At 46.6% G+C, this 14913-nt stretch overlaps 1 protein-coding gene across 2 annotated transcripts in view; it reads left to right on the forward strand.

The window, feature by feature from the left end:
• Positions 1–3807: 3807 nt before the first annotated feature.
• OLFM1 (olfactomedin 1) overlaps positions 3808–14913 on the forward strand; it is a 62491-nt gene continuing 51385 nt past the window's right edge. The window contains exon 1 of one of the 2 annotated variants that reach the window (XM_075015240.1): positions 3808–4265. In XM_075015240.1, the coding sequence (XP_074871341.1) occupies positions 4170–4265 (96 nt within the window). In that variant the 5' untranslated portion in view covers positions 3808–4169. The remainder of the gene's footprint in view (positions 4266–14913) is intronic. The other variant, XM_075015241.1, reaches the window with a different exon arrangement.

The raw sequence follows: 14913 nt of genomic DNA on the forward strand, positions 1-14913 counted from the left end.
CAAGCCCCCAATGGGAAAAGCAAACCAAAACACACGAGGTAGCAGCAGTCTCTTGGCTGCATGGAGTGGTGTTTGGAGAGGCAGCTAGAGGAGATGCAGGACCAGCTTTGCGGGAAACATTCAGTCTGCTCCTTGAAAGGAAAAGGAAGGGGTCTGCTCCTAATGTTTTAGACAAAACAAAGAGGAAAGAGAACTAGGCCACATGAATTAACAAGAGTCATGTGGCCAACTGTAGAAATACCTCTACCAGTGGATGTGACTACTCTCAGGCCAGCTCTATGTTAGACCTTAAATTTGATCATAGATACACAATTCCAGCTATGACAATTGTGTAACTAGAATCAACTTATCTGCAATCAACTTACCTGGGCCTCCTCGCTGAGGAAGGTCAAGGGGACAGTTTCTCCTGATGATTGCCCTTACTCCCGGTGATATTGAGGAGTACAGGGGTTGACAACTGATCCCTGATAGTTTGTTTTCACACGTCCTCACTAGGCACGTGAAAGTGAACCCCATAAGATCGACCCTGACCGGGTAGTATAGATGCAAGTTTAAAAGAAAAAAAGGAAATATTTCTTCATGCAACGCATAGTCAACTTGTGGAATTTCTTGCCAGAGGATGCTGTGAAAAACAGAACTTTAACAGAGATCAAAAAAAGAACTAGATAAATAAAAGGAGGAAAGGTCTATCAATGGTGTCCTGAGCCTCTCTTTGTCAGAAGCTGGGAATGGGCAACCAGGGAGGTATCACTCGATGACTATCTGTTCTGGTCATTTCTCTGGGGTGCCTGGCATTGGCCTCTGTCTGAAGACAGGATACTGGGCTAGATGGACCTTTGGTCTGACCCACTATGGCTGTTCATATGTTCTTATGTTCATCTGGTACCATTCAATAGCAACATGATTGCTTTGAGGAGGCAGTCTGGTGTAGTGCATAGGGCATAGGACTGATAGTTTTGGAAACCAGAAGACACACATAAGATCGTCTAGTCACAGAGAGTAAGCCGTGCTAGTCTATACACTATCAAAACAAAAAGCAGTCAAGTAGCACTTTAAAGACTAGCAAAATAGTTTAGTAGGTGAGCTTTCGTGGGACAGACCCACTTCTTCAGACCATAGCCAGACCAGAACAGACTCAATATTTAAGACACAGAGAACCAAAAACAGTAAGCAAGGAGGACAAATCAGAAAAAGATAATCAAGGTGAGCAAATCAGAGAGTGGAGGGGTGGGGGGGAAGGTCAAGAATTAGATTGAGCCAAGTATGCAGACGAGCCCCTATAGTGACTCAGAAAGTTCCCATCACAATTTAAACCATGTATTAATGTGCCGAATTTGAATATAAATGTCAGCTCGTCCACTTCTCTTTCTAAAACGGTGCAATAATTTCTCTTCAGTAACACACATACCTTGAGGTCATTGACAGAATGCCCCATTCCATTAAAATGTTGACTAACTGGTTTGTGGATCTGGAGTGTTTTGATGTCTGTTTTGTGCCGATTAACCTTTTGTCTAAGGGAGTTAGAAGTCTGTCCAATATACAAAGCATCTGGGCATTGTTGGCACATGATGGCATATATGATGTTAGTAGAGGAGCATGAGAAAGTGCCCGTGATTCTGTGAGTAACCTGGTTAGGTCCAGTGATGGTATTTCCAGAGAAGATATGTGGACAAAGCTGGCAGCGGGCTTTGTTGCAGGGAAAGGTTCCAGGACTGGTGTTCCTGGGGTATAGACTGTGGCTGTTAGTAAGGATCCTCATGAGGCTGGGAGGTTGTCTGTAGGAGAGAACAGGCATGTCACCCAGGGCCTTCTGGAGTGTAGCATCCTGATTAAGAATAGGTTGTAGGTCTTTAATAATTCGTTGCAGTGGTCTGAGTTGGGGGCTGTAGGTGATGACCAGTGGTGTTCTGTTCTTGGCTTTTTTGGGCTGATCTTGGAGTAGCTGGTTTCTGGGTATGCGTCTGGCCCTGTCGATTTGTTTTTTTACTTCTCCTGGTGGGTAATTCAGGTTTATGAATATATGGTAAAGTTCTTGTAGTTTTTGGTCTCTGTCAGTAGGATCAGAGCAAATGCGATTGTACCTAAGAGCTTGACTGTAAACAATGGATCTAGTCATGTGTGCATATGATCGTCTAGTCTGACCTGCATAGCACAGGCCTAAGAATTTCACCAACTGCACCAAACCCAGCATTTCTGGGTGAACTAACGTGTATCTTTCACAAGTTTTGAATCAATGATTCAAACCAAGAAAAATCCTCCGTCTCCCTAACTAAATTATTCCAGTGGTTAATTACTCTCCCTGTGTAAAAAAGAGTGCTTTATGTCTAGTCTAAGGTTGTTGTCCAACTTCAGCTCCCAGCCCCTGGAGGTCATGAGGCCTTTGCTTGACAGACTAAACCGCCTGTTGCTATCAGACCACTTCTCCCCATTACCGTGTTTATGTCTGTGATCAAGCAAGCTCTTAACTTTCCCCATGTACAGCTGGAACTTCTGAGCGGGTCGATCTTCCTGGCTAGTGCATACATAGTCTTCCTTACTTGGGCCTTAAGTACCAGTTACTTTCAGAGACTGAGTTTCCTTTTCAAAATTGACTCAAACTGCTTAACATACCTGTAAAGTGCTGCATGGATGCAGCTGTGTTAATGTAGTCTGTAACAAAGACACCTTAAGCCAATGGGAGAGAGCTCTCCTGTTGGAAGAATTAATCCCCCTCCCCAGGAGGCTGTAGCTATGTTGAAGGAAGAATTCTCCTGTTGACCTAGAGCTGTCCACACACAGGCTGCAGCTGGCGACACTAAAGAAGAAGTGTTCTGTCTATTTTTTCCCATCCATGGGTAGAATAAATTTTGTTATATGCACCAAGGCAGATGTGCACCATGTACATACTAAAAAGTGAGGCCAGCCCAGCTGTCACTCTGTGAGTGAAAAATACACACTCCTGAGAAGAGCTCCCTGTGAGCTGGGTGCTTGAGTGGCCACCCAGGAGAGATGCAGGTGCCACCCAGCTGATTAGCAGAGCGCCCACAGCCACCCACCGCCAGCTGCATGTGTTTCTATTGGTGGTGAACATCTGCCCATGCCTGGGTGCACATAACAAAATTTATTCTGCCTATGGGTGGAAAAAATAGAGGGAACCCTGGTCATGACCCAACACTGAGACATTCCTCCACTCTGATAGGCTGCAAAATCCATCCATAATTAAAAACAAATCCTGCACAGCCATGAGAGTTGCCTGGGGCAGGGCTGAGAGGCAGGAAGGAGCAATGTACCCATGCTGAAGTTTAAAGGAGTTCAGCTTTCCCATATGCCTGAAGTCCATTTCGGAGTCTCCTGAACAGGGAAAGAATCAGGTGTGTGGGTGCTTTTAAATTAACCCCCCCACACACACACACACACCTCGGTGGAAAATCCTCCTTGTCTTGGAAATACAACAGCCAGTTCCTACGTGCATCTCTTCTGCTTTGCATCTTGCCTCTCCTTTCTGTGCCCTGTAGCGTCTCACTTGAGAGCCGCCAAGCCCGTGCTTGCCACGCAGCCTCTGCAGAAGAACCCTCCCAGGTGCCTCCTTAGTGCCCGCTGTCTGCTTCCCCCCCTCCCCACCCAGCATCAAATCGGATCCCTCCTCCTGCATTTTTGATCCTGGTGCTACCCCCCCACCCCCTTCTCTTCTCTGTGTCGAGTTAAATTTCCCCCTCCTTTGTTGATGTCACATCCTGTTTCCAGCATCCCTCCCAGCCAGGAGCCACTGCCTGCCAATTCCCTTTCTTTCTTTCTTTCTTTTTTTTTTTTTTCAATCCCTGTCCTCCCTCCATCACCTCCCCCTCCTTTCCCAGGCAAACTTTTGGCAATTGCAGAGATAATCATTTCGTGCTCCGTTGAATTTCTCCTCGCCAATGTCTTTCGATCAGGGGAGCCATTAAAGAATAATACGAACTGAATAAGAATAAAAATAAAGAGCCAGAAAGAATCAGCTCAGAGAAGAACCGAGGAGCTCCATAAATATGCAAAGTGAAGGCTGCGCGGAGCAGATTCCTTGCATCGCCTTCCCGGGCTACTGAGAGGAGAATAATCATAATTAAACCGACTTGAAGGGCTCGAAAAGCAAGCAAGGGAAGGCGCTGATCAACGCAGCAAAGCCAAATAACCCAGGAGGAGCTGGGGGGAGCTGTATGCCAGGTACCTGGAGCTGTGCACCAGAGATGCAACCCACAAGCAAGCTTTTGAGCCTCTTCTTCCTTCTCTTGATGGGCACAGAACTAACTCAAGTAGGTCTTTCCTTTCTGTCTCTATCTCCCAACGCCATTTTCTACTAAAGCGGCAGGGTGCAAAAGAAACTAGAGTAGCAAATTGCATCTCTCTGTCAATTTCACTCCCCCCCCCCCTTGCCTTCTTTTTGGAGCGTGCAATAGAGGTCATTCATCAAATGCCTCCTGCGTTGCAGGCAAGCGTGGGGCGGGCGAAGGGTGGATAAAAGTGTGCGTGTGTCTAGTGAAGAAATCACACTTAAAGGGGGATGCTTTTTTAAGGCAGCCTTTCTGCCTACGGATCTGCTGCAGCTTTATATTGCAGTGAGGTTTGGAGTGGGGCAAGGGGGTTGAATAATTCACTCCCCCGTGCCCCAGTTAGAAGTTGAAATTCAGGTAAGGTGACTCTGCAGTGTGACTGCCTTTTGTTTCAGGAGGGGAGCAAGGAAATTTATCATGCTCCTCATCTACCACAACACTTCACCACACGGGGTCCTGAGCATGACCCTGCTGGTTCTACATATTCCTTTTTCCTCGAGAAGTCTACTGCTAAGGATGGGGTTGTTACAGCCTCAGTGCAGTTCTCAGTGGCGGTATGGACAGGAGTCGGGAGGTATATGTGATAGCCTTAATAATGCAATAATATAAGTCGCCTGAATTGCAAATGCTGTTATTGGAAAGGTAGGAGAGAGCTGGTCTACTTGTGTATGTTCTATTTCCCCTTGTGAAATATGTAATTTTCACCGGCAGTCTCTCTTGTCCCATTCCCCCTGCGCCTTCCCATCTATATAGATAAATGACTGGTGAGGCTTAGCTTTCCTGATTTAGTGGGGACATGTAAACGTGTCCATCTGTGAGACATAGGGACTGATTCAGTTTCTTTCTTTCTTTCTTTCTTTTCTCTTTCCAAGTTCACCTATTGATAAGTTAGGAAGGGGCAAAAAGAGCTCTTTGGGGGGACTGGGAATAAACATTTCTTCCATTTCTTTAAGAAACAAGGGTCCTTTTGCTTTTTCTTACAACAGGCAAGGAAGGCGCCAAAGGGATCAGAAGGCGACGCTCCGTGGGAGGGTGGAGAGGGTAATTGTAATGCTGCCTGAAAGCATTAAATAGGAATGGACCATAGCCAAGGGCCTCTAGAATATGGGTATGGTACCAATTAGCAGCTGGACTAGCATCCTACATGCTTTATGTTTATTTGATTAGTCTCCCCCTCCCCAGCCCACTAATAACAGCCGCATAAGTCACTGCCCTGGACACTGAATTTTTATGACTAAAGCATGGTTTACCTACTGAAGAGGGCTGAAGGGTGCCTGCAGGAGGAGCGGGTACAGGAAGGGCCACCCAAAGGGGCAGGGAAGGGGTGTGTGGAGACATGCCATTTAGCAATTTAAATTTTGGCAGGGTCATGGCGGGGTGATGCACCTGCTGCGGGTTACTACAAGTCACCTATGTGACTGAATATTTCTGAGCTACTGATGATGAGAAGAAATTTCCAAAGTAAATGTTGGAGGGAGGATGGGGAAAAGGCTTATTGAAAATAATTCCCAGTTGCTTGTCTAGTGGGGACAGGAGGGAATTCTAGCTGAAATAAGTGACCAGTAAAAACCTGTTGTGTGCATGAGAGACTATATACTCCAGGGTATATACATGCTGACATACATGTGTGTATGCCAAAGTAGGCAAAGCAGGGTGAAGGGTCCAAGAATTGCCCTGGAACAAAAAAACAAGCAATGCTCCTGGATGAAGCACCTGCAACTTTTCTTTGATATGATACAACCCAGGGATGTCGTGCTGACTCTTCTACAAGCCTGAGTGGTCTTTTCCCTCCTGCCCCTTCTTGGTTGCTCCCGGGTGAGCATGAGAGTATCTGAGAGTATCTGTTTCATGAAGAATTTCTGGGTCTCATCAAACTCTTTCCCTCAGTTGCTTAATGGCGCCTTTCTCTCTTTCAGCACCCACTTTCTCTGCCTTGGCATTTTCCTACAAGGCAACATTCCATCTAATTTTTTACATCCATGCGCAGAATAAATTTTGCTTTTTGCACCAAGATGTGTGGATGTGCACCACCAATAGAAACACATGCTGACAGCTCTGGGCACTCTGTTAGTCTGCTGGATAGCATTTGACTCTCTCCTGGGTGTTCACCCAAATGCCCATCTTACAGGAAACACTGCTAGTGTTAGTCTGTATCTGCAAAAACAAAGAGAAGTTGTGTGGTGCCTTATAGACTGCTTCCCCTCTGATGCTAGTCCACATTAGCTGTTGTATCTCCTTATGCTGAGGAAGCCACTGGTGCTGGTGGAGTATCCAATTCTGTTTTGGAGACTGTGTTAGAAACTTTTGTCCCAACTTTAGTCTGGGGAAATTAAATCAGCTACAAGCTTTGGGCCAAATTAATCCCAGGTTGACTTCAGTGCAGAGATCCCTGAATAACATTTATCTCACTGGTTTTAAATAAAAAACATCTAAATATTGGCTATATTTTAGCAAAAATAAGAGCTAAAAGACATATATATTGCTCTTATGGTCTACTTTGAGCACCTGGAATTGAGAACTCCAGGGAGGCTCATTTTTCAGAAGCACCCCCATTCTCTGGGAATAAAAAGCTCTCCAGGGGAGGTGCAGAATTGTTCAGCTCTGCAGAGCCACGCTGGAGTGTTTTTGCATCTCATTTCCATAGCACAGCTGCCAGATGCAATCCCCCAATACGCCTTTCATCCCGGATGCCACCCAGTTCAATGCCTTCCACATTTAATTTGGTGCCAAATTAACATCTCTATTGCACGCATTGGAGTCACCCTCTCATCCATACTCCCCCACCCTTGTCAGAGAGCCCAATGGAGGGGGATCATGGTTAAGGAAAGATTAATTTCTAACTGGGCAGCCTTCAGTGACAATGCAAAGGCTGGTGTCACCCAATCCCCTCCCCACCCTTTAAGAGAACAAAATATTCACATCAGCCCCCATAAGGGATACTAGAACAGGTTTTGCAATGGTAACATGGTAAACGCATTGTTTTCCTTTCAGTGAGCAACTGAGGCTGTGCTGTGTAGTAACCATCTCCTGGTGGGAAGGGACGAGCTATTTCCAAACCCACCCACTGATGATATCTGAGCAGCCTAAACTAGAACTGAGTTGTCAAGTACTCCCAGTCACCGCTGGCTTCAGCACAGGAGGGTTAGCTATGCCCTGAAACTGAATTCTCTCCTGGTGCATACAGGACATTGCAAACCGACACTGTTGATTAAAGCCTGAAAAAGTAGCACAGGTTTGGAACCGAGTTCGTGCGAAGCCAAGCCGAAATGACAGGAGTTGGCCAAACTTCTGGGTCGCAAAGTCTTGTCATGGTGTTATAACTTCAGCTTTCCCATCTAGTCCCCGCTTATATTTTTATCCCTTTAGGCTATAATGTTATTGTCTTTCTAATTTCAGAGTGAGTTCCATATGGAAATATTCAGAATATTACAGTCCGAGGGTTATGCTAGCCTAAGCCCTTAAATTGCACTTCACATTTTTACAGGTCAGCGAGCCAACTCATGAAAAGATGAATATTTCAGTTGCGTTGGAATTGACTGAATTTTACAGCAGTAACTACACAGTGCCTCTAGGGCAGCGACTCCCAACCTTTCCAGTAACTCGGCTCACTTCAATGAGACCAACAATGCCATGGCACACCCACTTTTTACTCACGAGGAGGGAGGTGCGAGCATTTATACCACATCCCAGCTCCTCCAGGCTCCCTCCCTTCCCTCTTGCCACAGCCGTGTGTAGGGGCGAGCTCCCTGCCAGCCCATTTGGGCCAGGAAGCAGCATTTCAGCGGCCTCCCAGTATTAACAGGCTCCTGTGGGGTCTTCACTTCCCTTCTTTGCAGAGCCACCCCAGGGTGAAATTGCCCGATGCTGTGTCAGCTGGGACTCAGGCAGCCTTGCTCCTTGATCCCCAGCTGGCATGGGGTCAGCAATTCCCTCTTTCCCATATTGGTTCTGCAAAAAGCCACTGTGAGGGGAAATTGACAAAATTTCATGGCATACTTGGATGGTTGTCACAGTGTGTTGCGGCACACTGGTTGAAAACCACTGCTCTAGGGTTTACACAGGAAAGTGCACATGGGTACTTGTTGGAAACCCCCAACTGATCCCTCAACATGCATGCAAGTTTAGCCAAAGTTCTGAGTTCAGAATGGGGGTTTTCCTTCTTTGGCAGTTTCTTTGGAATCCCAAAGAGATAATGAGGTGCATCCTTAGATGACTTCAATGGAGCTATGACACAATTTATACCACCCAAGGATCTGTTTCAGAGGGTTTGGTATATATGACTGTAGTTATATACTGAAATATAGACTTTGATCCTTACACTAGTGTTAATCAGGAGTAACTCCATACAAACAGAGTTAGATCAATGGCAAACAGATTTGAGCTCATAACCGCCATTAGAGGCTGGAATGCTTTCTCTTTCTCCCCCATCACAACGTGTTCAGTCTTTCCTGAAACAGCTCTTTTAACTGTACAATGACATAGTTATGCAATGGCCATAGATTTTTCCCAGAAGTGTGGAGGGTACCTAAGGGGGTAAGAGGCATCTTGACATTTTTTTACAAATTACATCCACTAACAAAGATACATTTCTTGGGGCAGAGAAGTTATTAAATATTAATTACTGAAGGGTCTAAAGAGAATGTTTTCCATTGGTTTCCAAAACAGCATGTCCGAAATGCAATTTTCCTCCCATTGTGCCCTGGCAAAAATGTGCCCTTCCAATGGGTTTGTGAAACTCCATAATTATGAGTGTGAATGCATTGTCTACCTACTAGTTTACACATCTTGCACAGTTAGTAAATAGTCCAAAGCTGGAGATTCTCTGTTTCATGGTCTGGTTCACTTGCTGCTGGAGTCAAGCAGGAATAGCTTCATTAAAGTCAATGGAGTTACATGGCTGGTGTAAAAGTGAGAGGAGAGCCACACATGCATTTTTGGGTTCACACTCATTGCTTTGTACAGGTTGAACCTCTCTAGTTTGGCACCCTTGTACCCTGACCAGTGCTGTACTAGAGAATTTGCCAGATCCCGGGAGGTCAATATTGTCTAGCCCGTTATCAACACGTCCACGGCTTCCTGGGCTTTTAGAAGGCATTTGGGGTAAATTACAGCTAAACAACAGCAAGGAACTCTGAGAGCCAGGACGGGTGGCTGGAAACAAATGTTATGGGACTGTGGGAAACTTGGCCGCACCCATGATAAGTGGATGTCCAGCTAACTAAAATGATGCTGGATTACAGATGTTGCCAGCTGAGAGAATTCCAGATTAGAGAGTTTGAACCCGTAGTTGAAAATGTTGCTTTTAGATTTCGGAGCCAGAGAGCAAGGAAGGACAACGTGTCTCTGATGCCCCCTGCGCTTTGACCCCTGGACAACTCAGTTCTAATTCATTGTAACGTGAGGCCTTAGACTTTGTCTGTCTAGACGTGGCTATCAAGGTGATTTTCAAATGTCCATGCTGATTGCTAGGTGCCTTCATTCCCCATTGTTGGGTCACATTATTAGCATAAGGCTGCAAATGCACAGCCTGTAACATGAGGCAGATGCTTCATTTCATAAACCAATTAGTGTCTCATTTCACTAACTTCAGTTTTCACCAATGAAAAGGAAAGGTACTTGTCAGCCTTGGATTGTATTTATTACTGCATAATCAATCCTTGTAATCAGTATTAACATCACTGTGTAAAGTAATGCAAAACTAATTACTATCTAACTGAATTAGGTGGCTGAGGACTGTAAAACTGCATTGACAGTGAAAAAAGCCAGTTCTTCCTTATGAGTGACAAGCTGTGGCTTTTGATTTCTACAATGTAATCAGGACCCACAGGGCCATAAGAATGTTTGAGGCAAACCCTGACCTGGCTGTAGCTATGCCGAGGTGGGGAAGGATTTCTTAATGACTAATTATTAAGCTAAGCTTTTCAAGAGGCAAGTGGGGTGCATGAAACATCATGAAAGAGAAGTTCGCACTTTGTTCAGACAGCCTTATAGAACTGGAATCATAGAGCACTAGCGCTGGAAGGGACCTCGAGAGGTCATTGAGTCCAGTCCCCTGCCCTCATGGCAGGACCAAGTACCCTCTAGATCATCCCTGGTAGATGTCTATCTAAGGGGCTCCAGTCGTGCAGTGGGTTAGCACACAGTACTTATAGGGCAGTAGTGCAAATAGACAACCTTTGATGTGAGGATCTCAGAGAGCTCTGCAAATACTCATGACATTAAGTATCACTGCTCTGGAAGGAAGAAGGTATTGATGTAGTGGGTTTTTTCACGTGGGTAAACAGAGAAGATATGATAAGCCCTGGGTCACACAGCAAGTCAGTGATAAATCTGGAACTAGAACCTGGGAACACCAATGTTCCCTTTAACTTTTTCCATCCATGGCTGGAATAAATTTTGTTATGTGCACTCCCAATAGAAACCCACACTGCCCAGGGTGGGCACTTTGCTAATCAGCTGGGAGGCACCTGAATGTCTCCTGGGCAGCTGCCCAAGTGCTCATCTTACAGGGAACACTGATTTCTAATCTCTTACGTGCTCTAACTATTCCACTTCACTTCCCTCTCACAGCAGAGTCCCATCTGCTACTCCCCTGCATCTTCTCACTACTAAACCTCATTCCCCTTTTCAGGCTGGGACTAGAATCTAGGACTCCTCAGTCTCAGCCTCCCCTACTCTAATTAGTAGCCTGTATTCTAAATCTAGTGGGATCACAAGAGACCTTGTGGGAAGGACAAAATCAGGATAAATGGGATTAAAGCAGGTGCTTTGCCAGGCTTCAGTACACATTGATAGTATAAAGCAAACAACACACACATCAATGGGATGCACATACCTATTTATTTTAAAAGACTCTTTGACAGTGATTCCTAACTACCTATGGAAGTATTTTCCCATTCACCCCCCACATATTGACCTTAAAGAAACCTGCTTGTAAAAAGTATGCTGTTCGTAAAACAAACCTCCTCTTTGTGCCTTTTGAAATCACTGCAAAATTCCCGTTAATGTCATGCTGCCATACCAGGCTCGCAGACTTCTGACATATATTGGCATTTGCTATGAGATTGTGGGTTTAGAGTCCGGAGCAGCTTTTGCTAAACACAGATTTAGTACGATGCAAAGACCTGTAAAGGGGGATTATTCTGTTCAGGTGTAATACAAAGAGCATGTTCTTTCTGCTGAGAAATTCAGAGGCTATTACACGGAGCATAGAGAGTAAATGTCATAAGGCACTTGCCATGTGTAAGGAATTTGCTGCATGTTCCTGGCTAGAATTTAACCTCCCCGGGGCCATTGTGTGGCATGCAGTGCCGTGCCCTAGAAGTGGCTGCATTTCAGTGCTGCCCCATGCACCTGGAACAATGCATGCCTGCTTTATGGCAAACTCTCATTGAAATCACTGGACATTTAAGGTGAGTAAGTGCTGCCAAATTAGTCCTGTAGTTTGTGAAGCACACTGGGATCTTTCAGGACCAGGAAGGGCAAAGGTACTATAAAATAGGAGCTTCTATTGTAGGTAAAAGAAAACTGGTGACATTTCTGTTGTGGCAGTGCTGTCCAGCTCTAGTGAGGCATTCCTAGTGCTACGAAAGCTCTTGGGCCCAGCTCCTCAGAGGTACAGGAGTGTCTAATGCCAAGTGATGTCAGTGGGAGGTAGAACATAAGAACGGCCACACTGGGTCAGACCATAGGTCCATCAAGCCCAGAATCCTGTCTTCCGACAGTGGCCAATGCCAGGTGCCCCAGAGGGAATGAACAGAACAGGTAATCATCAAGTGATCAGTTCCCTGTCGCCCATTTCCAGCCTCTTGCAAACAGAGGCGAGGGACACCGTCCATGCCCATCCTGACTAATAGCCATTGATGGCCCTATCTCCCATGAATTTATCTAGTTCTTTTTTGAACTTTACTATAGTCTTGGACTTCATGACATTCTCTGGCAAGGAGTTCCACAGGTTAACTGCATGTTGGGTGAAAAAATATTTCCTATTGTTTGTTTTAAACCTGCTGCCTATTAATTTCATTTGGTGACTGCGAGGCACCTTTTGAGGAGCTGGGCTCCACTAACTTCACCTGGTGGGGTGGGACACAAAGACAGCAGCATGATGCCTTAAGTCTGTGTTGTCTTTGGAGCTCAGCAGAAGGACTATGGGTGAAATAGTGCTCCGGGCTCACCGTCAGCTCTCCCCCACCACCCTCTTCATTCCCCCTCCCTTGCATTCTAATGGAGCTGATGGAGTCACTTGTGGCAGGTGAGGGAGTATTGTTCTCTCAGTAATAGGTGGAAGGGGCAGCTCCCTTCTTCTATTAGCCACTGAGTTAGGGAGTCAGAGAGCCCTTCCTCTGGCTACACTGCACTTCTTAAAGCCCAGGGCAATGGGGTGAGGTGAAATACAATTATTACTAACTTGTATTTGCCATAACAACTAAGAGTCCTGGTCATGGACCAAGACTACTCTAATTTTTTCCACCCATGTGAAGAGTAAATTTTGTTATGTGCACCACGGCTTGTGTGGGTGTGCACCACCCATAGAAACACACACTGCCAGCTGTGGCTGGCTTCAGACACTCTGCTAATTGGCTGGGCGGCTGCCCAAGTGCTCGCCTTGCAGGGAACACTGCCCGCAGCCCCATTGTGACAGGTTCTGTATAAACCTGAGGGGAAAGAAGGAGCCGGTCCGTGTCCTTGGGGGCTTACAACCCATACAGAATCTGGGGAACTGAAAGCAAATATTGCAGAAATTGCAGAATATTGCAAATATTGCAGAAAACTCCGATGCCCAACACCCCCTCACCCTACATTCACATGCATTTCTGTCTTGCCACACGCTGCTGTATATTTACGTGCAATCTACCACTATGTATATATCACACTAGAGAGAGGTTCTGAATCCAGGCTGTGAGGGACACAAAGGGGACATTTGCCCCAGGGCCCAGCCTTTCAAAGGGGCCCAGAGTTCTGGCAGCACTGTGCTGTCACTAGGTGCACAGCTCTGAGGGAGTGTGGGGCGGGGGCGGGTTGTCTGTCCTAAGTCCTGCCTCTTCCACTTTGGCCCTGCCTCTTTCATCCTTAGCCCCACCCCTTCCAGCCACAGAGCCCGGCCCCCCTCTCACCTTGCTCCTGGGCGTGAGGTGGCTGTGGGTCCCATTGGCCAGAGCCATACCTTGCCTGTAGGGCTTTGCAAGTGGTCCCTGTCTCTGCTGTAGATTGAATCAAATAGCTTCTAAGGTCTGATCTCCATTCGAGTGTTGTGCCCCACCACAGTACACCCACCTGCCCAGCCCAGCCCAGTTTAATGTGAACGTCAGCTTGCCACTGCATTTTCCTTATTAGAAGAGATTGCCCAAATAAGAGATGGACCACTTCATTCCCAGTTCTCAAAGCCTCCATCTAGTCCAACTTGTGAACCTTCTGCACTGACAAGCGTCCTACACCTAGACTGAGAACATCTGGTCAGTGTCACTTTAAATAAATCAACAACTTCTGTGATAAATGATGCTAAGAGACAGATCCTTTCCTCGGCTCCACAGGCCCAGAGGCACCAGAGACAGTGAAAGTAGTGTGGGTGTGCTAGACAAAGACTGGCAGAGAGGCACGTGAACTGGACGCGCATACATGATGTGTCGTCCCTTCTGTGACACAAAACAGGTCTGGAGGGGTTTGGGATTTCCCAGCTTTCAGGAGGCTGCTGGAGGGAGGAGGACATGGGTGCAATGCTGATGGATCTATTGCTACAGGAACCTGTCCTACATTGCCCATCAGAGGGGGTAGTACTGCAGCCGTAAGGCTCCATGGAATGGCATTGCTGCTGCTCCATGGTATAAGATTAATTTTTCTGGCCATAGGAGGCTACCCAGGCACCCAGCCTGATTATTCTGGGTGGTGCTCTTTGGACAGGATTTGCATTACGGGACAAGCTTTTCCCTATATGCTCTTCATAAGACTCTTTCTGACCATGCGCACATCTCCTGCTGGCTGGCTGTGCAGCTGTGTATTTCACCCAGCGTTGTGTGGAGCAGGCAGGAGGAAACATCTTAGGGTTTCTCCCTTTCAAAGGAGCATCACTGTGGGGCATTACAGTCTGAGCTTTCCCAGAGCAGAGTTAGAGGTTGGATCTTCCTGGTCAGGCACCTTTGGGACATGAGCAGTCGCGAAGGAAGGAGTTTGCTGGACTAGGGGAGGTCAACTTCAGCCCCTCTGATGCCAGCATCCTGGTTCTCCCTGGGGAGCCACCAGCCTACCCTCATGGTCACAGACCATGCTACCTACTCTGGCCATGGGACTGGCTCTGCTCCTGGGCCTCCTACCAGTGTTGATGCTGCTCTTCCCTCTACTGCTGGACCCCCAAATGTGCCCCTCCTCCCAGTTGCCAGGACATCCATCATCCCAACTGACCATGGATGTTGCCGGACCAGAGAGTCCCAGATCAGAGAAGTGCAACCTATCATAAACAGCCACTCTACCACCCACAGCCCCCCTGGTTTTTGTGCTCACCCAAGAACTTTACCAAATATGTCAAGGAGATGTTTAGTTCAAAGAGGGGATTAACTCGGGGGAATCCTATGGCCTGTTGTGCAGGAGATGAGACTAACTGATCACAGTGGTCCTTATAACCTACGAAGAGAGCAAT

This window comes from Carettochelys insculpta, chromosome 21 (genome assembly GCF_033958435.1).
Source record: "Carettochelys insculpta isolate YL-2023 chromosome 21, ASM3395843v1, whole genome shotgun sequence".
Classification (NCBI taxonomy): domain Eukaryota; kingdom Metazoa; phylum Chordata; order Testudines; family Carettochelyidae; genus Carettochelys; species Carettochelys insculpta.